The sequence below is a fragment of the Eumetopias jubatus genome, unplaced genomic scaffold (assembly GCF_037043125.1).
Source record: "Eumetopias jubatus isolate StellerSeaLion01/CBP00866 unplaced genomic scaffold, mEumJub1_p1.0 scaffold_107, whole genome shotgun sequence".
Taxonomy (NCBI): domain Eukaryota; kingdom Metazoa; phylum Chordata; class Mammalia; order Carnivora; family Otariidae; genus Eumetopias; species Eumetopias jubatus.
In genome coordinates this window covers 537,679-563,481 of record NW_028274913.1, presented here as the reverse complement: position 1 = coordinate 563,481, position 25,803 = coordinate 537,679, and the positions used below count along the sequence as shown (strand labels likewise).

The following is a 25,803-nucleotide window of genomic DNA, read 5'->3' as shown; positions in this document are numbered from 1 at the left end:
TCCGTTTCTGTCCTTTGGTGTCAGCATCCTGTATCTTTCTGCCAAACCTCCCCTTCCTCTTTATTTATTCATTTATAATTAAAATCAGTTAGCATATAACATTAGTTTCAGAAGTACAGGTCAGTGATCTGTCAGTCTCATATTACACCCAGTGCACGTTACATCACGTGCCCTCCTTACTGCCCATCACCCAGTTACCCCATCCCCCACTTACCCATCTCCCCTCCAGCAACCCTCAACTTGTTTCCTAGAGGTAAGAGGTTTGTCTTATGGTTTGTCTCCCTCTCTGGTTTCATCTTGTTTGATTTTTTCCCTCTCTTCCCCTATGATTCTCTGCCTTGTTTCTTAAGTTCCTTGTTTCAGTGAGATCATATGATAACTGTCTTTCTCTGATTGACTTATTTTGCTCAGTATAATGCCCTCTAGTTCCAACCACATTGATGTAAATGTTCAGTATTCATCCTTTCTGATGGCTGAGTCATATTCCATTGTATATATGGACCACGTCTTCTTTATCCATTCGTCTGTCGATGGACATTTGGGCTCTGTCTACATTTTGGCTATTGTGGACATTGCTGCTATAAACATTGAGGGTCAGGTGCCCCTTCTTTTCACTACATGTGTATCTTTGGGGTAAATACCCCAAAGTATTTGGGGTATTTAGTAATTGGGTAAATACCCAATTGCTGGGTTGTAAGGTAGCTCTATTTTCAACATCTTGAACCTCCATACTGTTTTCCAGAGTGACTGCCCCAGCTTTGCATTCTCACCAACAGTGTAGGAGGGTTCCCCTTTCTCCACATCCTTGCCAACATTTGGGACGTTAAAATATGTGATATTACACTTAGCTTAATGAAGGACGAGATGTAGCTAAATCAGGTGCTTAGGCATATTTTGCCTTGATAAAACTAAACTGTCATTCAATCATTATACTTAGTACTATATTTAATTCCATGAACCTTAGAATTACTTCCTAATCTTGCCGTTGGGAAGCAGAGGTTGATGACCTGACAGAGTCAGCACGTGCATGAAGAGCAGAGGCATCCCCAGTGTCAGGTGCCCGAGCTTACAGACGCCAGAGGCCATGCGTGCTGCCGTGCTCCACGTATCAATGTCTCCTCCGGCGTGAGGAGGAGGTCTCCTGCAGTACTGCTTCAGGAGAATCTTTGGTGCTGGAGAGGCCAGTGTGACCCCGGGTCCTGGAGAAGACGCAGGAGAACGCAGTCCGACCTGTGCCCTCTGCGCACGTCCTGTTCATTCCTGTGTCTTCGGTGAAGTGTCGTAGCAGGTTTCTTCCAGTGGCTGGTTGTCTGCTGCGTGCGGTACTGATGCAGCCAAGGGGTCTGGGTTTCTTTGTCATACTTTTTACTTCGATGCACTTTTGTATTCCTTACGTCGTGCGGACTGTGAACTCGTGGTAAGCGTGTGTTCGCCCCCGCCTTTGTTCACATGCTGTCTGGGTTTGTGAGTTGGGCGTGCCCACACCCTCTCCCAGACAGGCTGGCTGTGACTTGGGACGGCTCGCTCACGCTGGGTCATGGGGACGTGCTTGTTGGACAGCAGTATCATGTCACCGCCTTGGCAATGGAGGCAATCGTGTGTTTCAATTCCTTTTTCCATGATGAGTGGAGAGTGTGGGAGGAGGACACGCTGATACCAAGCGTGAAATAAACACAGTTCTCATACACACGGTACAGTTGAGGTGATCATGGAAGTGCGTTTGAAAGGGAGCGAGGTCAAGCAGCCATCACTGAGCTTTGTCTCTTCGGTGTCTTGGCCCTGATCCAGTTGACAGCATACTCAATGGTGAAGGGAAAGAATCAACGTGAGGGGGACCGATTGCTGGAAGCGTGGTGTCTTAACACCGAGGCACAGGAGTGTGGGGTTTACGTTCCTCTTAATTCTCTGAAGCTGATCCTTCCTTTTCCCACACTCCAGATATTGCGTGGAACCACCATTGCCTTGTGTAGAGACCAGCTCTCTCCCCGGGCACTCTGGTCCAGGTGATAAGGGGCTGTGACTTGGGTATCAGGATTTAAAATCTCCCAGGTGGTGAGTGGGCAGCAGTGCTCAGGGTCTGCTGGGATGCACACAGTCAGACACAGAGCCACTGCCCAGCCTGAACGCAGCATCCCCACCCTGTTGATCTGAGGCCGTGGAGCAGGAGACCTAATCCCATGGGCACCTTGGAGGTCCTACCCACTCTGCTGCCTTGATGTAAAATACATGCAATCTTCAAAGAAAAACTATTCATTTAAAACCAAAATGTTTTATTATAACAGTGTGTAGTCTCAAGACTTCTTAAGAACGTGAGCATTTGCAAGGTATATATGGATAGGGGCACCTGGGTGGCTCAGTTGGTTAAGCGACTGCCTTCGGCTCGGGTCATGATCGTGGAGTCCCGGGATCGAGTCCCGCATCGGGCTCCCTGCTCGGCGAGGGGACTGCTTCTCCCTCTGACCCTCCCCGCTCTCCTGTACTCTCTCTCTCTCTCATTCTCACTCTCTCAAAATAAATAAGTAAATCTTTTTTAAAAAAAAGGTATATATGGATAGTAGAATTTACATAAGGAGACCAGTATAAATGTAAATTTATCACTAGGTAAGTAAATGTGTAACTGTCAAATCTTAACATAATTTAGGGCGAGTGCCTCTGAACAGTTCTGTGATTCTGAGCTGATGCCAGTCGACGGCCTTGCTGAGCACCCAATGTGGGCGGAAGGCATCCTGGTCAGTATAACGTGTGGGTCACTGGCATGGCCCTATATGTAAATTCAAACTGTACTCTCCGAAATCTCATCTTTAAGAATCTACCCCACATAAATAATGGTTTTGTAGCTGCATTTTTTGGTGATAACAAAAAATTTTAAACCATCTGAGTATCCGTGTTTGGGAGGAAGATCCAGCAGAACCTTGTGTACCATACTGGGTTTATGGTATACCCCCTAAAAATAACGTGGAATACCCCTGTGTGTAGTCATGTGAAAAAATAGTTTATAAATGCATACTTGTCTCTACCAGTGGAAAAGTTGGAAGAGGTTATATACCTAAACTAGGTGATCCCAGGGTGTGAGAAGGTACAACAAGTATTTACAACTTTTAATATAAATGAAGGCCTCCAATTCCAGAACGATGGAGTGGATGTTCTTCTCCCTGTCTGTCCTGCTGAGCACACCGTGCACCTGACGTGCTACGTGCAGCGCACACAAGAAGACTGTGAGCGGGGAGGGAGGAAGGCAGGCTCGCCCCATCAGGAGGACCAGCAGTCAGTTCCCTGGTGTTCCGCTTCATGCCCAGACTGGGGCCTGGAGAAGCCAGCGATGCAGAAATGCCAGTGGCACAGACAGGCCGAGAAGAGCTGCTCTCTGTGACCGAAGGAGCAGCCTGGCAAGACAGGAACACTCACGCTTCCATTCCAGCCGTTGGAGAAAGCACAGCACACGTGGCCCCGTGATGATGTGACGGACGGAGGAGTCACTACGGCGGTGGCCATCCCATGGCCACATGTAAGTGTGTCCAGTCAGCGCATGGTGCAGCAGCAGCTTGCACAGTGTTCCCTGTCCATTTGTGCTCAGCAAAGGCCCCACCCTCTGTCTCCGAAGACCAAGTGGGGACCCTAGACTTCCAACCTCTACTGGCTGTCCAGATGACCCAGCTCCCAGGCCAGCATGGAGTCCAAGAAGGCTAAGGGTCGGACTTTCATGTCTGCTGGGCGGGCAGCCTGGACGGCCATTGTCACAAACAGAATCAGCGCGGTGAAGAACTGATGGGTCGTGCCAGACTAGGGGTGGGCGAGGGCATGGATGTGGCCACGGATGCAGGCGAGGACCATGTTGGTGCAGATGGGACGCCTCTGCATCTTGATGGCCATGCTGGCCGTGCAGATCCACACATGACGGTGACGTGAAGCTGATATGCTGCGCGGTGCCGGGCACTGGTCTGATCCTGCGCCACTCAACACAGGGACGGCCAGTGGGGTGCCAGGCGGGGGATGCGGGCAGCCCCCTGTGCCGCTGTGGAATCCAGAATTGCTGCAGGAGAAGTCAGAAGAGAGGCCAGCAGCCCTTACTCAGGAGGCTGGCGGACACGAGAAAGGCCTGTGGTAGGCATGCCACCCAGGGGGAGGAATCACACATTTCCTTGTGAGGTAGCAGTTTTTTCTTTAAACTAGAGTTGTTTCTTATGAAATGCATATGTTTCTTATTTTTTCCTATCATTTCATTGAGATTCCTGGTAGTTGCTATTTTCTAAACTGGAGAGCTCTAATTCTGTAATCGTCTAGCATTTCAGGGGCCTGGCAGGTCCCAGCAGCCGTGAAGTGCGCTGCCCAGCTGACATTTCATGTAGACGGTGGACACTGCTGGTTGTGTTTGAGGGAGGGAGGAGAATGAAGGGTCCTTATTCTAGGAAGGCGGCACCAGTCAGGAGGTCAGAAGCCATTCCCGAGTCTCGCAAGTCGGGATGAGCGGTGAGGGCCCCAGAGTACATGTAGCCGCGGCAGAGCCCCCGCACCACACCTGTGCGGCTGGTGTGAGGAGGTCTGAGGGTTGGCAGAAAGGACGGAGGATGATGAGGGCGGCGTGTGGGGCAGCTCCGTCACCCGCCTCCGCCTGCGTGCCTGTGGACCCCCTCGCCAGCCTCAGCCGGTGTTTCACGGTGAGGGGGTGGGCGGCAGGGGGGCGGCAGTGCCCGCAGTCAGGCGCTCAGGGGGCGCTCCGGCAGGGGCGGGTGCTGCTGGTCAGGGGGCGTGCGGGCCAGGTGGCGGAAGGGGAGGCCAAGGCTGTGCGTCCACAGGGTAGAACAACCATCCTAGAGGAAGAGTGGGTGGAGCTGGGCACCATGAGATCTGGGAATGGTGACACCTTAGACCCTAGAATGTCTGCAAAGCCAGAGAATCCTAACAGTGTGGCCCCAGCACGACACACACACAGACCAGGGGAACAGAAAAAAACCGCACCCGTAAATGGGCAACTAAGGTAGGCCGAGGAGGGCAAGAGCGGACAGTGTCCTCGCACGTGGTGCCACAAGAGCTGGACAGCAGCGTGCAGAAGAAGGAAACCGGCCCTTTGTCCCGCACCACACAAGATGAACACAGGACTGAAGACCAGAAACCAGAGGTTCCAGAGGAGAACACGGGCAGTAATCTCTTTGACATCGGCCTTATCAACATTTATTTGGAACTGTCTCTCCAGGGAAGGGCAACAAAAGCTAAAATAAACAGACAGGATTCCATCAAATGGGATTTCATCAGACTACAAAGCCTCTTCAGAGCCAAGGAAACCCATCAACAAAATGAAAAAGGAACCTATTGAATGGGAGCAGATATTTTCAAGTCATCCATCCTGTAAGGGGTTAATATCCAAAAACATATGAAGAACTTAGACAACTTAGTATCAAACAATTAAAACGCCCCAGTTTAAAAATAGGCAGAGGATCTGAAAGGACATTTTTTCAAAGAATACCTGTAGACACATGAAAAGATGCACAACATCACTAATCGTGGGAGAAATACAAATCAAAACTACGATGATACATCTCCTTCACACAGGTCACAGTGGCTAAAATCAACAGGTGTCGGCAAGGATGCAGAGAAAGGGGAACCGCCGTGCACGGCTGGTGGGAACGCAAGCGGGCGCAGCCCCTCTGGAAAACGGTGTGGAGGTTCCTCAAGACATTAAAAGGAATCACCATGTGATCCAGCAGTTGCACTTCTGGGTGTTTATCCAAACAAAATGAACACTAATTCACAAAGATACACACCACCCCTATGTTTGCAGCATTATTTACAACATCTGAGATCTGGAAACATCCCAAGCATCCATCCGTAGATGAATGGATACGGGAGAGGTGGTAGAGACCTATGTTACTCAGCCATAAAAATGAAATCTTGCCATTTTTGACAAAAAGGATGGACCTAGAGGGTATGGTGCTCAGTGAAATGAGTCCGAGAAAGCCAAAGTTGCAGAATCTAAATAACCAAACACAAGAGAAACAGACTCAAAGACATGGAGACAAATGGGTAGTTGCCAGAGGGGAGGGGGCGGAGGAGGGGGGAGAGCCGCAAACCTCCGGTTATCAAATGAGTCCCGGGGATGTACAGTACCGCATGGGGAGTGTGGCTGGTGATACTGTACTAGGGCTGTGCGGTGACCGATGGCGACCGCACTCAGACGGGGAGCATTTTGTATAAAAATAGCGAACCGCTGCCGTGTACACCTGAAACAGATAGTGTATGTCAGCCTTCAGTTTTCACAAAAAAGAAACACGGAAGTGATCCACCCAGTTCCAGCAACAGCACTGTGAGACGGTGGGTCTTCGCACTGGGTGAACTGGGCGCATCCCCGTTCCATCCCCGCGGATCCCGCGGTGTGAGCCAGTGAGCAGGGCAGAGCACCCTTCACTTAGGGTCTTTTGCCACTTGCGTTCAGTGGTTTACAAACCTAAAGAAATAGTAGTTTATTCTTGGTAGGAACTGTGCAGGCGTAGTATTCTTATTTTTGCCATACGTGTAAAATTCTTAGTAATAAAAAGGTTGAAAAGTATTATTTATTGTCATCGTATTTATAAACTGCCTCATACCACAGCCCACCGTAGATTCGAAGCCTCACATTCAGTGTATGTCAGAGGAAAAAGTGTCTACAGGAAATTCTTTAATTATGTCAATCTGATGAGTAAAATATTTTTTTTTAAATAATAAATTTTCAGGGAACTGCTCATTTGGGCACACGTAACAGAGGTGAGCTTGGTGCTTATTCTAATAGGAATTAATGTACAATTTCATTAGCTTTTGATGATAGGTAACTATTGTCTTCATCTCAAATCTGTGATGTAAATAATTTCTAGAACTTCCTTATTTCATTTGGAAGCTGAATTGTTTTTAATTACATTCTTTAAACTATTTTAATTAATTCTGCTTTACTTAATGAGGATGACATAACCAGGAAACCCTTTTAAACTGTACTTCTCACATAATTTTGATTTCAGGAAACTTAGGTGCCATTTAATTGAGGTACTAAACGGGCTAAATAGAATTTTGAAAAAGCAAAATTTCTAAAACTGATCAGCATCCCTGAGAAGAGCTGCTCTTTGAAATTTATGAGACCCTAATGTATGTATTCTATCCATTCTTGTAAGAAGGTTATTCAAAACAGTCTCTGAAACAGTGTTATGAAATACGGATTTTCCTTCATGTTAACGTAGCCTTCCTGTCCTGTAGTGGGAGTTCTGAGCTATTTTGTTTTGAACACCAATGTGTATGGAGTCATGGATAGATGTGAAAACACTTTTTATTATATCTTCCACATCACATGTGCCAAAGAAAACAGAAGTTAGTTAATATTTTATGGGTGCCTTATAACCGTGTGGAAAGCCCAGCTTCTAACTGAGTGGGGATAGGATTGTTCATATCCACATTGATAATTACATCAGTCAGTGGGTGATCCTTCTGTGAGCTGTGAGGTAAGTGCAGAAAAGCCCGGGGGCCTACATGACCGCACTTTTCGTTACCGTACCTGACGCCCCTGCTCACAGGTGTTCACACTTCCCCAGGTTGCTTTACTTCTAGAAAACCCAGTAAGCAAAAATCCTATGTGCGTATTGTGTGTGCATTTTTATATTAAGTGATACACATACACAATGTTTAGGGTTTTCAGAGTCATGAAGATGTGTACCATTGTGAATTTATGTGTCACTTTTAATGAAAATTCACCGTTTTTGAAATAATGTTAACGTCTCGCTGCCTTTCATGATGTTACTTCACTGTATTTGGCAGACCCAAGACATCTCATAAAATTGACCTGTGCGTGCTCCTCTCTTAACTGACTTCCTTACACACCAGGGGTGAAGCACTTCCTCATGCTCAAGCACACATGAGTGCCTGGCCTACATGGACTGGCTGTCCCCAGGAGTGAGCCCTGGCCATCTGGAGGGACGTGAGCACCTCCAGGCAGCTCACCGGGCAGAAGCCCAGCTAAAGGGAACGTGCCTCCCTGCTCACTGACCTTTCTGTTGCTCCACATGATGCAAGTGGTGCTAAGGGTTAAATGCATCTGTTTCTGTTCAATGAAAAATACTTAATTTTTCAAAATTGGGTGTTTTTTTTAAAAAACTGGTAGGCACGCTAATTTGGGACTAGTTGATGTCTTTCTCAGGCAGTGTTCTAGAGTATAATTACAAAGGTAGTGACTCTGTTTTCCAGTTTCACGCCTGTCTCTTTCAGAACAGGCAGAAGTTATATTTGTACCAAACAATGCATCTGAACTGAAAGACAGAGGCCACACTTTCTTCAGGTAGTTAGAGCCCTTCACGTTATCGCGCTCTTCCGGAGGGATCTGGGAGGGACACTTGTCCTCAGTGGGGAAGGACATTCCTAGCTGCTGGAATTACAGAGCAGAGCATTCTCAATGCCGAGGGGCGCCCAACTATGAGAGCTCGGCCCGTGGAGGTCCACGTACGGGATGGGGAGTCCTGGTCCCGTTGATGAGCTTTCCTCTGTGACCTGGTCTTTGTTGCAGGAACCCTCACCCAGAACGAGATGGTGTTTAAGAGGCTGCACCTGGGGACTGTGTCTTATGGAGCAGACACGATGGAGGAGATCCAGAGCCACCTCAGGAATCCATACTCACAGGTAAGCTCATTGGCATCCGCACGGGAGCTGCCTGCAAAAGTGCCTGGCTCTGTCGAACCAGCCGGAACCCACTGTATCCGCTGATCTGGAAATCGGCAAACATCTTTGAATGTCCTAAAACACTCAGTTTTAATTTATAAATCAAGAAGCAGTTTTTGAACCAATTTTATTTTATTTTTTTTATTCTTTGTAAAGATTTTATTTATTTATTTGTTTGTTTGTTTGTTTGTTTGTTTGATAGAGATAGAGGGAGAGCACAAGCAGGGGGAGGGAGAAGCAGGCTCCCCGCTGAGGAAGGAGCCCGATGTAGGGCTCGCTCCCAGGACCCTGGGATCATGACCTGAGCCGAAGGCAGCCACTTAACCGACTGAGCCACTGAACAATTTTGAATGAGCATTTCTATATTGTAAAATAATAGAAAGGATATAATGACCTTAAACCATTTATTCATATTAAATAATTTTCTTAGTGAAATATTCCAAAAGATTACTCAGGATAGGTAGTATTTTTAAGACTATTAAGTAGAATACTGCATCACAGGTGTTTCTTACCAGTTCCTCTGGGTTTCTTCATAATTAGTAAGACTTTCTCATATTTTTTTGCCTTTTCCATAAACAGAAGTAGACACACGGTATCGTGAGCCCTATGTCCCTGTCATTCGGCCTCAGCAGCTGTCCATGCACCGCAGACCTGGTTCCCTCCGTAGCCCTGCTCCTCCTTCACCATATCACTGTGAAGTGAAACTCAAATGTCATGTTATTTCATCTGCAAATACCTCGTCTGTGTCTGGATCAGATAAGGACTCCTTGGGTGGAGGCAGGGGGCGTATATCCTAAGTCTTGGCCTTTCCCTGGAGCTTCAGGAGCTCTCTGAAGTTGCAGGAACAGGAAATACACAGCCTAGTAGCCACAGTGTTTGCCAGAGACTTGGTAGGCCGTGCGCTCTGCAAGTGCGTCTGTGGCCCGGGAAGGTCCTGACACGCCAGATCCTGACATGGGGCCCACAGGGCCACGTGTTCCCACAGATGACAGGGTGTGGGGCAGGCAGACACAGGCCACTCTGCAAAGGTCAGTTTAGGCCGCAGAGGTCCCCTAGCCTGTTCTCAGGTAGCGTTCGTGTTGCACTCATTTGAATTCACTGATTCTGAGTAACCAAACCTTGCAAGCCCAGGGTGTCTAAGATGCTGCACACACAAGGCTGTGGTTTGAACCCAGAGCCAGCCATCACTTCCCTAGGCTGCTTTTCTGCCTCTCTGCTGGCCTCTTGTGAGGTTCGGGCACCCCCGTTGTAACAGGCCAGCATATATCAGGTGCAAACGTGCCATCACCCGCCCCCCAGGGAAGCGGGGCCTCGCATGTACACAGACCACTGCCGCCTCGAGGCTCCCACGGGCCGTCTGGCAGCGGCGCCCCCAGAGGCTGTAGGCCCTGTGTATTGATGGTCATACTTCTGACTTGACTTCCACAGACGGGGCTGAGCCACACACGCCCTGAGCAGTTTCTGCTCTGACCGAATTCAGGTGTACTGTCTGCCTTACATTCAGTTTGTGAAAACCTTCTCTTTCTTCTGTAATGTTTACCAGAACGGCGTATACTTTACTTTTCAAGACGCTGTCAAAAGAAAAGTATCTAATGCATATGTGTTTATTGGATGTAATGATCACTTACACAAGCACACATATACTTAAAACCAAGCCCTTTCTTCAGTTGGATGTCACTCAGTGCAATACAGAGCATTTTGTAACCTAGAACATTTATTAACAGAAGGAAAATCTAAAAAGGAGAAGGAATAGGTCTTCCCTTCTCCTGGTAATCTAGGTCTAGGTCGAAACAGTACCAGGTAAAATCTGTTTTTAAAAAATAAATTTACATTATGCATGAATATGATTTTAATAGCTCCAAATAAGCTGTTTTCTAGAAAATTTAGAAACAGAAAGGATGAGTCAGTGTATAAAAATAGCAGATATTTAATACTTATTTCCACGGAGGAGGTCTTTTAAAAATCTTTTTTCGAAGCTGTCTGTTGGTTGGCTGGTTAGATAGTACTCTTTTGTAAAATTGATTTTATTCCTGAGATTCTGTCTTTTTATTAAGATGATAATAGTCTACCAGGTCCACTGCAATGTAACATGAATCTTTCATAATCTGATTATATTTCCCCTCCGGAAGCATTTGGTGATGGAGGGCATAATCTTTAATGGCATTTGTGTGAAATGAAATTCTACAGCCATCGATAAACAGAGTCCTAAGGGGAGTCAGCCGTGTTGCGTGCCGCTCTCCCTTTGCCGTGCAAGCAGCAGGCGGGTGGGAGGCGAGCGCAGGGGAGAGGCAGTGCCAGCTGCTGAGCTGCACGAGCAAACCCTTCATTAGACAGCACTGTGACTTCACGGGCAGAGTAGTCACGGCTCGGTGGCTCTGCATGCCCCGTCCAAAAGCGAGAGCCTGGCTTTCTCGGGAGGGCCGTCACAAGTGGCCATGAAGGTAACCGAGGAGCCTCTGTGGTCCTGCTCCACCTCCCCCCGGGAGCGGGGGGGAATGGCCACTCTACTGGCCGAGGCGAGCGCCCTCGAATGCAGCCTGGTGCGGGGGGGAGCCAAATGGAGGGAGCGGGGAGTCACGTCTGGAGCGCAAGAGTCTGAAATAGGAGGTGAGGATCAGTTTTCGTCAGATGCCGGGGTTACTGTCATGCACAAAACTAGCTCTTAATACAGAGGCTGTGACAGGCTGGATTCCTTTATTGTATTAAAGGAAGATTCGTAAGTATTTTTTCCTGCTTTTAGCTTTAGTCCACTTCAGGTACAGCACTTTTTAACGAAACATGAAAGCAGTTAGGAGCATATGGCTCTGGTTTGCTCTTTAACTCACCCCATCTTTACAAGGAGAACAAACATGACTTATTACGGACTTAGCAAGCCAATGCTATGGATCAAGTGAATGTAGAAAAGGAAAACCCTCCGACTCTAAGTACTGCAACAGTTTGGTAGCCGTGCCGACCAGGAGACGCGAGTGCTTACGGCGCTAGCACGGACACGTCACGTGAGCGAGCCCGTTCCCTAAGAGCTGCTTGTCTCATCCCTCGCTGATGCACTCATAAAAATCACACGTGCTGGTAACTCCAGTATCAACTACGTTGTCTCTTTAATTTTGTGACGTTCGTATTTTATCAGATGCAGTCTCAAGCTAGCGGGAATGCTACCAGTTCAACACCACCAAGAAAGGCCCAGTCCTCAGCTCCCAAAGTGAGAAAAAGTGTTAGCAGTCGAGTCCACGAAGCTGTGAAGGCCATTGCGCTGTGCCACAACGTGACCCCCGTGTATGAGCCTCGAGCCGGCGTGATCGCGGAGGCCGAGTACGCAGAGGCGGACCAGGACTTCAGCGACGGGAACCGCACCTCCCAGGCCGCCAGCCCTGACGAGGTCAGTCGGGGCCTCTTAGAGGATGTCAGATACAAACCTGCATCAGAGGCACAAGAATTCGTTCTTCCAGGGGCATGAATGCAAGGAGAGCTTTATTATCGTGTCTAATGGTGCCTTAGCTCCAGGCCTGAAGGCCACATGGCTCTCTCAGATTCGTGCATTTGGTCCTGGTGTGTCCACTTACCCCAGAAAGCCTAAGAGTTGAGTTACTGGAAAACACATGAGAAAAATCAGAGTTTTACTGATTTGTAAACTGATTTGTGACCGAGTCAGATCTTAATAAAGCTGCTGGCGCCTAGACTGTTCCTCCCTCATCATCCCATCTTCTTACTTCCACATGAATTGTCAGGCTTACGTGTTAAATTTCCAGGTTTGTTCGTTTGTTTTGCCAGAATTTAGCTATAGCATATCTATTTCAAAAGAGAATTGGGCTATAAATCATTTCAAAAATCTACAGAAGACAGAAACAGTAAAATCTTCAATGTGGCAAATTAGTCATTTCTGACCTTACATCATTTTTTTACTTTTTTTTTTTAAAGATTTTATTTATTTGTTTTTGTCAGAGAGAGACAGAGCACAAGCAGGGGGAGCAGCAGAGAGGAGAAGCAGACTCCCTGCTGAGCGGAGAGCTCGATCCCAGGACCCTGGGATCATGATCTGAGCCAAAGTCAGACACTTAACCGACTGAGCCACCCAGACGCCCCCATTTTTTTTATTTTTAGATTGATAAAAGTCATTGTTAAATTAATTTGCCCAATTCCTGTTCAGCCAGTATATTTTAAATAACGTTTTCTTATGCCCTCCCTTTTAGTCAAGGTTCTTGAGATGATTCTGTAATCAAACCAACCATGGAAGCAATATAAGCAAACAACCTTTTTTTTTTTTAAATACTGTATGAAATTGGATCATGTAATAACTCCCAAAAAGTACCATCAATCACAGTTTAAAAAAGAAAAATCTGATCTAATGTTTTTTTTTTTTTTAAAGATTTTATTTATTTATTTGAGAGAATGAGAGAGAGAGAGCATATGAGAGGAGGGAGGGTCAGAGGGAGAAGCAGACTCCCTGCTGAGCAGGGAGCCCGATGCGGGACTCGATCCCGGGACTCCAGGATCATGACCTGAGCCGAAGGCAGTCACTTAACCAACTGAGCCACCCAGGCGCCCCTGATCTAATGTTTTAAAGAGAGGAGCCCAGTGATTCTCGTAAACGAGTATTTCAGAAGAGCGAGGTCCTTCTGTAATGACATCACAGCAAGGAACTTGCGCGCCGCTTTCCCCTGAGATATCTGTGTCGGGGAGGCTGAAGGGCTGGGGCCTTAGGCTGCCGCTGGGAACCACAGCATGAAACCAAGAGCGCCAAGGTGCTGGGGTGTAACGTGTACTGCAGAGTCTGGAGCGCTGACAAGAGCGTCCCTGTTGTGCTGAATAAAATTAATTAAGAGGTCAGAAGATAAATCTGTGAGTTTCCCGTGTTAGGAAAGGCGTTCTGTGAGTCATAGCTAGAGCCGGCTTGGGACCTGGGCCAGAGAGGACTGTGTAGTTGTGTGTTGTGGGTGCCGGCTTGCAGGGGCTCGTGTCCTGCTTCCCTGCAGCTGGGAGCAGCCAGTCCTGCCTGTTTATTCCTCGAAAGCTGCTTGCGACCATCCTGATGGGTTTCGTTCCCAGAGGCGCCCTCAGTCCATGTCTGCCGTCTCCTGGGAGCCACAGGGGACACACCGGCACCCTTCATCCTGTCTGCGTGGCACGGGGACTGACAATTTTGTTTTCTTCAGTCTTTTTTGTGTATCTGCCTTTTTCTGTACCTGTGCATGGTTCCAGAAGTGCTGATTGCTGGGCCTGGTGTGGAGCCAGTGCTTCTCCATTCTAGGGACGCACTAAGTGGCCCCCATAGCTGAGAACCACTGAGTCTCGTGAGTCTTCCTGGGCGCTCCCTATGGTGTGCGGGAAGCACCTCGGCGGAGCAGGTGGGGAGTGCCGGTGTGCGTGGTCCCTCCACAGTGCCCCCCACAGGCCGCACGGTGGAGACAGACACTTGGGACCCCTTTACCTTGTTCTGACTTCATAATGACGAAGAACAGTAGCAAGAAACCCGAAGTGCACCAGCAAACGCTTGGTGTTTTACTAAGCCTTATGCACCGCTGTATGATTTGAAAACCAAATTTATTTTTGAAGAGGTAGTTACATAGGCACTGCCTTATTTATTTAGTCAGGAAATTATCCCACGGTAACCAAAACAAGCTACTTTAGAAATTATGACATGTCATTACTCAGGGGAAAAACAGCCAAAAAGATGAAAGTTCAGTTTTTCTTTAAACGTGGAAAGCTGAGACCGGTTTCACTAGCTCCAGCCTCCCCTCAGTGCTCGCTCACATGGAGACACCTCCCTGTCTTCCCCCCCCCCAGCCCCCGCAGCTGCCTGCCACACCCCTGCGGCCCTGGGCCCCCTCCACTGCGGAGGGTCAGCTCAGGGGTGATTTAGCTGGAGCAGACCTGCTGATGCACCCCCAGTGTCCCAGGCACACTGCGGGTCACACAGCTTGCGTGGGGCTCAGAGTGCCTCCCAGACATGAAGCGTTCAGGGAGCTGTGCTCAAATCATTCCCATGCACCCCAACTTCTCCCCATGCCTCTGCCTGCACCCCACCCAGGATGCTCTTGTTGGTTCACAACCAGCTGACAGTGGGCTCGTCAGGGCTGGGGTAAAGGGAACTTCCACTCTTAAACACTGTTGTATTACTATTAGACATTTTTACAGTAACTTTATTATTCCTATAATTAGTTTTTAAATTAAACTGAAAAGAATGAAAGAGGCTGAAGACAAAGAAGGATCTCAAAGCCTGTTTGATCCTGAACCATCACCTTCATAGCAGCTTGTGTGGGTCGACCTGGCACGTTTTGGGTGTGGTGTGGTGCCACAGGTGTTTGAGGGGAGGGGTAGTGCTCTTTCTCGACCTCCTCAGACTCTTGTCTTCTTTTGTGCCCTGTGAGGGTCTCACCCGGACCGCCCCCCACACGGTGTGCAGGTCTCAGCCACCGCCCCCCCCTCCCCGCAGGTGAGCTGGTCTCACCCGGACCACCCCCCACACGGGTGTGCAGGTCTCAGCCACCGCCCCCCCTCCCCGCAGGTGAGCTGGTCTCACCCGGACCGCCCCCCACACGGTGTGCAGGTCTCAGCCACCGCCCCCCCCTCCCCGCAGGTGAGCTGGTCTCACCCGGACCACCCCCCACACGGGTGTCCGGGTCTCAGCCACCGCCCCCCCTCCCCGCAGGTGAGCTGGTCTCACCCGGACCACCCCCCACACGGGTGTCCGGGTCTCAGCCACCGCCCTCCACCACCCCACCCCCCCACCCCCCGGCGCGTGTGTGCAGGTCTCAGCGGGACCCTTGAGGCCCAGGCTGCAGGGAGGTGCTGGGATTGCCCTGCCTAGGGTAGAAAGGAGGGAGCTGTCCGTGGTATTTATCTAGAAACCAGTTTCCTGGGAGTATCAGGCCTTGATGTTCAAGCAGGAGCCAGAGCCCTGGAGTCCATAGCCAGGCCGAGTCTCAAGTCTCGCAGTAAAAGGTCTTTCCCCGTTCTGCTGCCTGATGACCTTGTGATGGCGAACCCCCATCACTGTGGAGTGCCAGCGTCACCCAGCTCTTCTCAGGATCACCGGCACGGCCTGTGAACACGGGGACTGGCCGCGGTGTGGCAGGTGGTTGAGGAACTGCGCAGCGCAGCCGGCTCATCACGGGGAGGCGGGCTTGGGGCACGTGGGGAGGCCCAGTTCCGCCATCTCTCCCGCTCTCCTCCTCTGTGTGCTTGGTCTGGAGTCTGCTGGTCAGGGGATGGGACTTCATTAGCACCACTGGTACACCCTGTAGATTGTGTTGACCACTAAATATGGAGACATCTGTTGTGGCCAAACTGCATGCGGCTTTGGGAATCGTGTATATAGCACATATGTTTATTTGGTAATAGGAAATCTAGGAGAAACTGCTAAGAGGAAGAGCTAAGATTCAGATGATGTATAAATTGCCATCTTAGCATTCCATTATATGCTTTGAAACAGATGTGGGCCCCTGGTCACGGCCCTTTAAAGGAAAGGGGCCATGTTCCTTTTCATACAAAGAAAGGATTGAACACATTTTTTTCTGTATTATATAACAGTCTAGAAATTCTCAAAAATTGCATGTGATTATATATTGAAAAAGGACTATTTCCCAGTCTTAAGCATAGGAAACTGAGACCACAGATGTTTCTCAAGAAAAATCTTATTAGAAGTTGTAAAAATACTATATTCCATGTTTACCTTGTTACCTGCCAAAAGTAAATATAAATTTTATTGAAAATACATGGAATTTTTCATCTTTAGGTTTTTATATAATTCATAACACTTTTTAAATCTTAGGTATGCACAATAGAGAGGGGTCTTATCAATTCCAAGATTACCGGAATCAAATAGAAACTGCCAATCTTATAATTGAATTTGTTCCTTGTTTAAAAATTCTTTCTACTTTGGAGATTGGACAATGATTAAAAGTAGCAGCCCTTTTAAATAACCTTAAAAAAAATCCCTAACACATAGTCTAAATCTGAAAATGAAGAAAATAGAGTTCATCATAATTTTTAAAGAGCTCTATTGATGCAACGTTTGCAAATCCCTAAGGCCCAAGGAAAATAATCTAAATGGTTCATTATTTAGCTTATTGAACTTTGCTGCAGTTAGGTTGACGGATGATGGCAATGCTTCCCAATCACCAAAGCACCGTTTTAAAAGCATTTTTTATTGAATAAAGTGCTTAGAATATTGCACCCTGGAGCTTTATTCAGGGAAATGGCTCAGTTGATGTTTTCTGTTTGACCTCAGCTTTGACCTATCACAACATGGATGGTTAATAAGCAACATTATCATTTCAGAGATGTCACTGGTTTTGTCCATTCTGCATCAACACTCTGCTCTTACAATCCCTACGTGTTTATGGCTCTTGTGTTCTCTTCGTCTTTAGAAAGAATGTAATTTAAGTAGAATGTTCTTGTTTCTGAGTCCCTGGTATCACAGTTGCAATTCTTCACAACATAAGTGGCCTTCATTTTCATTTTCCTGAAAACAGAAAGGATCTCTTACCTTACCTACAGATGTGCACAAAGGAATGTTTTATACAAATAATGAAATTCTGGGGGAGTTAATGTTAAATCCTTAAAGGCTCTGTGAGGTACAGTCATGAAATACTTGCTGGGACGTGTCATCGGGGAACATCGGTGATACTTTAAGGTGTAGCAAGCGGTGGTAATAGTCGAGTGTCAGTAACTCATCTTGTATTCACCACGTGGAGCCCACTGATGCCCTGTCCCTGTTTCTTATGATAAGTGATCAATATTTCATTTTCTCTGAGAGAGTAGAAAGTTTCACTTGCCTGTCGCTTTATCTCTAGAGCCTGAGCATAGCAAACTGCAGCTTAGTAAACATTAGATGTTCCCTGGAAATTCCTAGACAGAATTAAGACCCATCCTCCTTCAGTTGTGGTGTGTCCCGTGCGAGACCCCGAATGTTGTGAGCCGTCAGAGCGGATATGCGCTCCGTGGGCAGAGCCTTGGTGCTCACAGTCCCTAGCTCCAGGGATCAGGGCACACGGTGACACAAACCCTAAAGGCCTCTGGCCTCTTTGGGCCCAAAAAGACTGATTGGCCATGATTTTTAATGACCGCTTCCTTCTAAAAACTAGCTGTTTACTGGTAATATTCTTCTCCGCACTGTGGCAAGAACATTCTGTGTTTACATGTTATTTTCAGGTATAGATATCAGCTCCTCACTTGGACATTTATTTGCAAGAATCAGCTAAAATTTATGCCAAACCGCAAGTGGATTATTTAAGTATGGAAGTCTATACCGTCCTTAATGGCCTTGCTTTGGGGTTTCCCAAAGCAAGCTGTCGTGCGTGGGGTGTGTCCCGTTGTATACTCGCTGTATTGTGCACACTCAGTGGCGTGGGGCTAACTGTGGTGTTGCATTAGTGCATGTGGGGGCGGGCCCCCGGCTGACGGATGCCCCCTCCCAGGAGCAGCGGACAGTGTGTGCACAGCCGACCGTGACTGCTGATCGGAAAGTTTTCCAGGTGATCAGACTGCATTTCATGTTCATAATCTGCCAAGTTATAACAATGATGGTAATACCACACTCAAGAATGAAGACAAGTCTGTGATCAGGTTATGATCTATCAAATGCCTGGTGAGACAGGCATCCCTGGCTTATACCTGGCAGGTATGTGTATGTCATTGCTAATATGATCAAAGAAAGTTCTCCCAAGCTTTTCAGTAATGGCACAGAAGCTTCTGAATAATGGAATTGTAGAGAAAGACTAACGTTAAGATCTTGCCTCATATTTTCTCTCCTACGGAAGGACCCTTGGGAACACCTTCCTATACTGGTTACTTAGCGTGGAAAAGTGTGATGTGTACATAAGTTGCCTGTGACAAAGATTGTGTGTTACTAAGTGGCCTGTGGATGAGATTTAGCCCAGGCTCCCTCTTACATATATTTTTCATATTCACATTTTAACTAATTTTACCTCTGTGTTATTGTCAGTAGTTACATTGTTAGAAATTTCTAAAAGCTCAGTAGTCATGGAAATAGTCATTTTGAAATGTATTAAGCCTTTAAGTTTAGAGTTATCTTTACATTTCAGAGAATGATCTCTCAGCATTACATGCTGTTAGAACGTCAGGCAGCAGCTTCCGGAGGAACATGGCAGCACACAAGGAGGATTTGATAAACCACTTTCCCCACGGTTTATTCCAGTACTGACAAAACTGCCAAAACAGATCAAATCAAGCAGTAGCACTGGAAACTTCCTTACTAAAGAACCCATACCTGAGCACCAGGACAATTTTGTGTTCTGTGGGCCACGGATACAGGGCGAGGGGTGCTAGATGGCCCACCATCACAGAGAGCATCCCCCGGGAGCAAGAAAAGACGTGCACCCCACCTCTGCCCTCTGCCTGAGTTAGAGGGCCTCACTGATGGAGAAGGCAGGTGGCTGTGTGTTCCCTGCTCCTGAGATAATTCTGAGCCAAAGACCTGACCGTTTCTACCCAGCCCTCAGCAGCTTTGTATGTATGTCCTGTTAGTACAGAGAAGACAACCAAAGAGAAGCCCTGGTCAGGAGAGGCCAGAGATCCAAAGCGACGTCCGTGCAAACACTGAACAACTCCCGCTCGCGCTCCAGCTCCCAGGGCACGGCCAGCAGCATGGTGGGGGGCACGGCAGACGGACCTGCGTTCCCCTTGGAGGACGTACCCGGGAGCACCTTGCAGACCAGACGAGAATGCTCCCCAATAAGAAGAACAGTAAGTGAAGTCGCATCAACTAAAACATTCAGAAGGATAAAACAAAACCAGAGGAAAGTAGGAGAAAGAAAAGGTAAGGAGAACAAAAAGTCATGATTGAGAAGCCAATAAATTCAGAAATTGTTGGCAAAAATCAAAACAAAACTAATACAAACCAGTGAGTGCAAACTAAGTGCAAAATTAACCCAACACAAAACTTTTCTGGAACAAGGAAGGCTATTCCAAAGGTTTCTAAATCATTTCATGAAGCCAACTTAATTCTAAATTCTAAAATCTGATCAAGATAACATAAATATACACACAGTAAGAAAGAGATTTACAGATGAATCTTATGACCATAGAGACAGAAATCCTGTAGTACCCACAAACCTACAGTATGTTGAAAGACCATGACCCAGGAGCATTTTTCCTAGGAATATGAGAATGATACAGGACATACATTAGCATGGCTCTGTCGGAGTCAGAAATCACTTGATAATCTCACTTCCATTAGTGAGTGCCTTAAAAAAGGCATTTAAGTTAAAATTCAGTACCCATTCCTGGATCAAAACAAACAAACTAGGCCCCTCTCCACATCTAGTAATAGTCAATGCAAAATAGAGAGGTCCTTTCCTAGCATGATTCATGATACCAGTCTTAAATCAATACTCACCATCACACCAGATAAACTCTACAACCGTCCCAAGTGAAGAATAAAACAAGGATGTCTGCTAACTGCAGTACCATTTCATACTGTCCCGGATGTTCTATCCAGACAGTGTGTCAGAAAAAAATCATTATCGTTATTACAAGGAAATAAAATTACCGCTTAGACATGACATGACTGTATATCTAGGCAACCGAAGAATCATCATTCAGGAGACCCCAATAAAAATACACAAACTCATAGTTTCTTATATATCAACAACCACCTGCTGCATTGAAGATGATGGCCCATTCACAAAGCTACAACAATAAAAATATTTAATCATGAACTTAAGTAGAAATACGTCCTATGGGGAAAAAAAACCAGCTAATTTTAAAGCTGTGCTTCAAAGCACTGTTATTAATGCTTTACCTACATCAGTCTTCTAACAGATTCTGAAAGAGGTGTCCTCATTGATTGTTCAGGTAATTGTCAGCCCTGGCTCCCATTCAGAAACACCTGAGGAGTTTTAAACCCTCCAATGTCTAGATTTCTTCCAAACCTACTGAAACTAAATCTGCAGAATGAAACATTCTTCACCAATTCCTTATATTATTCCTGATTGATGTGTTTTAAAAACAGTTAATTTCAGTAAATGTGAGGGTTGCGGTGTACGTTGCTTAATTAGTTAAGTAGGTACACATGTTCATATTAGACTGTTCTGCAAATCTACGTTTTACCAGCATGGAAGAACCTCCTGTGAAAAGCACTGTGCCAGGAGTCTGTAGTCTTGAGTCCTAGAAACCCCTCACCCCTGTTAGGCCTCCGTTACCCATCAAAGGAGAGCAGGGCTGTCTATTTATGCCTGTACCAGTGATACCCCACCTCTCCCTCCCCCCAGCTCCCTCACAGTTACTGGAATACCCAAAGCAGTCTCGGGCCTTATATCTAATTGAATGTGATTGCAATTGCATACCTTCCCACATCCAGGCCCAAGTGGCTTCAGGTGAATTCAACCAAACATTTAAGGGGAAATAATACCAATTCTATAGAAACTCTTCCCAAATACAGTAGGGAAGAAACACTTGTCTGTGCTAAACTGACACCAGTATCAGACAAAGGCATCACGAGAGAGCTACAAACCAAATCACTATGAGCATAGGTGCAGAAATCCCACAGAGTGGAGGCAGGTAAAGCCCAACAGGAGGTGAAAAAGATAACACATCCTGATTAAGTGACGCTTACCCCAGGAATGGAAGGTTGGTTTGATAGTTGTAAATCGATCGATGTAATTTCCTGCAGACTATAGGGGGAAATCCCTATGATCATTGCAGGAGCTTCATGGGGAAAAACACTTGGCAAAAATCCAGCGTCTGTTTCTGATAAAATCTCTCAGTAAACTAGGAGTAGAAGAGTTTGTGCAGCCTAATAAGGACATCTTTGAAAAATCCTGCTGTTAACATGATACTTCATAGGAAACAATGAGTAAGTTCCTTCTAATGTTTGGAGCAGGCAGAGGAGGTGTCCTCTCTTTCCACGCAGAACTAGCCAGGGCACTAACACAAGAAAAGAGAAATAAAAGGCATACAAGCTGGAGAAGAAGAAATAAAACTGTCTTTTTTGGTGGAGGATATGAGTATCTTCATAGAAAATCCCAAAGGCTCTACTAAAAAAAAAAAATAGTAATGTTTAAGAAGTGAATTTACCAAGATAGCACATCATAACGCCCATATACAAAAATTACTTGTATTTTTATATACTAGCAGTGAGCAATTACAAATTGAGATTTTTTTAATGTACCATTTAAAATGCACCAAAAGCACATGAAATACTTAAGGATGGATCTAACCAAACATGCATAGATCTGTGTACTGTCAGCACCGAGACAGTGGAGAGTTGAAGAGGGCCTGTGTGTGAGGGCGCATCGTGCTCACGGACCGGAAGACCTGTTGCCGAGGTGCCGACTGATTTCCTGCCAAGGAGGTGCAGTGCAGAGGGGGTGATGCTTGAAGAAGTCGTGCCCAGAACAACGGGACTGTCATACACAAAGCCTCAACTAGTATCTCTCCCCATGTACAAAAATTAAGGGGCACCTGGCTGGCGCAGTCAGTTGAGCGTCTGCCTTCGGCTCAGGTCATCATCCTGGGGTCCTGGGATCGAGCCCCGAGTCAGGCTCCCTGCTCAGAGGGGAGCCTGCTTCTCCCTCTCCTCCTGCTCGTGCTCACTCTCTCTGTCACTCTCTCTCAAATAAAATCTTTAAAAGAATTAACTCAAATTGGTCACAGACATATGAAAAACCTAAAAGTATAAAATTTCTCGAAAAAAAGTCTATAGGCTTGAGTCAGACAGTGATTTCACGGGACACAAACAGCACAGTTTGTAAAAGAAGTTGATGAATTGGACTTGATGGTAAACATCACATTGTTCAGAGACACCATTAAGACAAGGACAAGCCACAGATCTGCAGAATATGTTTGTGAAATACATACCTGATCAATGAGTGGAAACCAAGATACATGAAGACTTCTCAGAACCCGCTAATGAGAGAACTCCCCCCACACAATTCAAGCGTTGGCAAGAGATCGAACGGCACCGCCAAAAAGAGATATTGACCATATAAAACCATAGGAATAGTGAGGCTTCGTGCATCTGTCAAGTGACTGGCGTTTTGTGGGCAAGAATTGGCTGAAAGGTAGACTGGCAACTTGAGGGGAAGAGAGACATTGCTTAGACCCCAGGCCAGTGACACTGGGCACCCGGGGGCATGCCGCTCACGAGCAGGTGCTCAGGACTGTCCCGTTTACGCTTAGGCGTGTGTCATAGGCGCCCGTCAGCCCTCCATTCCAGATAAGAGGTTGTTAGTTCTCTCTTATTGAAGGAATGTTTGTGCTGGCCCCGACCAGTGAGCTGGGGGAGAGTGAGCCCGGTAGAGCTCGGGGGCCTCAGGCATGGAGGTCCTCAAACCACCGCGGGTTTGGGTGTGGAAGGTGACACGCAAGCAGACCCGTCGACGTGTGTGTGTTGTAGTGAGTGCCACAGCGGAGGGAACAGGTGGATGAAGGGGAGAGTGGGAGGGGGCCAGGACAGGAGCCCCCCAGGCTGGACTAGGGATGCTGGACTCATATCTGACCCAGCCGCTCAGCTCAGGAGCAAGACAGCCCCCACGTGTTACTGTTCCTGCAAACCAACCACCCAGCATGGATCCTGGGGGGTGGCCGGTGGGGAGGAGTAGAAAAGAGCCACTTGAGAGCACTCCTGGTGCGTGGGTCTGGAGTCGGGGGCTCACCCAGCCTGCGGAGCGTGTGCACCCTGGGAGGCCGCCACGGATGCCCCACCCCAGGCAGTACAGTCAGCCACGGAGACCACCCTTCGCTCAGCAGCCTGCGGGGGGCGTGTCCACCCCTGCGGGGCTGTCCCATCGTCTGGTGCTGAGTGGGGACCTGAGAACATGTGAACACTCAGGCCCCTACGTCCTCACTGCCGTGGGAAGACCTGCCTGCCTTCAGTTCTGCCACATCTAACGCACAGTCTCCACTTGTGGCCCTGGTCACCCCGATTCAGACACGCAGATCCTTTCTAGGACCAGAGATGTTGCCTTTCTGGATGGCTTTCCTTAATTTTAAAAAGCAGTGAAAAATCCTGGCATCTCCATGCGGCTTTTCAGTTCTCTGCCCAACCTGGGAGTTCCCTCTCCTGACCCGGTCGGGTGGTCCTGGGGAGGCTCAGCTGGCGGGGGGGTGGGGGGGGCGCGTCGCTGGTGCTCGGTACACACGTATTCTGCATGTGGTCAGACACGCGCTGCAGTTTGGGGTCCGCAAGACCTTCCGCCGGCCTGGGTTCCCCAGCAGGACTGCGCAGCCGTCAGACTCACTTCCTGGCGGTGACCACAAGAGGACGAGTGGGAGCAGTGTAAGGGGTGCCCAGGCCGGAGTCCCTCCCCGGGGGTCCTGTGGACAGCGCTCACTCATCAAAGCAACGATGCGTGACACCATGCACGGAGCGCTGCCCACCCAGGAAGCCCACCTGAGCCTTGGCGTCCAGGGTTTTCACTGGGGGTCATTCGTGTAGGTGCGGGTGACCCCCACATGGCTGACCTTCGTTTCCAGCCCCTGCAGGTCAAGGGGACACCACGAGACTGGCGCCCCTCCATAAAGCACAAGGATGGTGCCGACCACGTGTAGCTGGCCCCCCGTTCCCAGGGCTCGTTCCCGCGGCGTGGAGGTCACCCCCAGAAACACAGGCCCAGCAGGCCATAGAGTCAGGCAGTCACCCCTACGCAGGGGAGCGTTCTGACCTTGCATTCGCTCCCCGGCAGAGGTCAGGGGTCACAGCGTGCTCTCCTGACTCTGTGACCCCATCTGAGGCAGCTTTGGGCCTTCACTGTTTTCCGGCAAAACATTTCTAGACAGCAGTTTCTCACAGTATTTGACAAACATAAACATTCAAGTTGTTACTAGTTGTCTAATTTATCTAATGGAAAAAGGAGAACAGAGATCTTACTGAAACAGTTAATTAAAATAGATAAAAGTAAAAGTTTGCTCATTTCCTTTATTTCCCAGAAATAGGGGAGAGGCATCAATTACACATTGAGAGTGGGGCTTCACATTTATAAAGGTAAGGTGCTGGGTGTTCCTAGAACAGCGGGCTCCCGAAATGCAGCAGAGGAAATCCAGCATGTCAGACATGGTCTGACCATCCCGAATATTGTACAGATTCAGGGCTTTGGGCTTATTCTTGTTTCGAGTTTTGCCTTAGCTCTTTAAACTCAGTCTTCCAGCCTTTTGAGCACATTGTCTCTGGTCAGTGGTTTTGGGTACTAGGCAGGTACCTCCTATCTAAGGACACCTGGTAGTGTCCAGGCTGCTCCAGGCACACAGAAGGTCAAGGTGGACACAGCAGAAAAGGCCCAATGTCAGAATTTTCCCTTCAGTGAGACCGTGGGAACACCCCCTGACTGGGGGTGTCTGTGCAGATGCCCTCGTGGGCGGACCTGGCCCAGCGCGTGTGGACGGCACTCTCCTAGATGCCAGAGCTGATTGCATGGCGTTGCTCACAGCAAAATGAGAATTCTGCACCATTAGATCTTACGGGTTGGCAATCTAATATGTAACATTTTGCTGTCTTGAATTTATAGTTCAGCTAATAGTATGATTTTATTAACTTAAATGAAACTTGTATCTTTAAAGGGAAAATTGGGGAGCAGAAATTGGCACACTGCACATAGCTGTTCCTACCTCACCAAGCAGACTTGTGCCCAGCAACAGGCGGGGGGCCAGGCGTGGGCAGTCGGGCCAGACACCGTTTCCGGTGTCCCGTGATAGTATTTGCCAGCAGGGCCCAGAATGATGTAGGGTCCAGAGAGGAAATCTCTGGGTGCCTGAGGACCCCGCCGGGTGGAGAGACGGGGTTTCCAGGACCTGCCTGTGAGCACCAGCCTGGGTCCCCAGTCCTGCGCCCCAAGCCGGGTCCCCTGCTCGGCCAGCCCAACGTCCGGACGGAACCCGGGCCCGGATAGATCCGCGCGCCCCGCCCGGAGCAGCAGGAGGCCCTGGCAGCCTGGCCATCCCGCCCAAGGTGGAGCACCTCATTCACCGCCTTGGCCCCGGGGTCCCTTCGCCCCCTGCTGGAAGCTGGCTGAGCGCTCCTTGGTGCCACCAGGGCTGTGCCCTAGGATGGCTGGGCCGCCACACTGCGTCCCCGCCAGGGCGGCTGGAAGGGACATTCTGAGGGCCGGCGGGATGCCCGCGATAGCCCCCTCCTCTCCAGCTAGTACATGGCCAGCCACGTGGCAGAGGTTTCTTTCTAGTCAG

The 25,803-nt window shown here is 48.2% G+C and overlaps 1 protein-coding gene across 1 annotated transcript in view; it reads left to right on the top strand.

Moving 5' to 3' along the window:
• Positions 1–25,016, top strand: part of LOC148161625 (putative phospholipid-transporting ATPase IIB) — a 35,396-nt gene extending 10,380 nt beyond the window's left edge. The window contains exons 2-4 of the mRNA XM_088020689.1: positions 8,513–8,625; positions 11,792–12,040; positions 24,966–25,016. Coding sequence (XP_087876815.1) covers positions 8,513–8,625; positions 11,792–12,040; positions 24,966–25,016 — 413 coding nt within the window. The remainder of the gene's footprint in view (positions 1–8,512; positions 8,626–11,791; positions 12,041–24,965) is intronic.
• Positions 25,017–25,803: the final 787 nt, after the last annotated feature.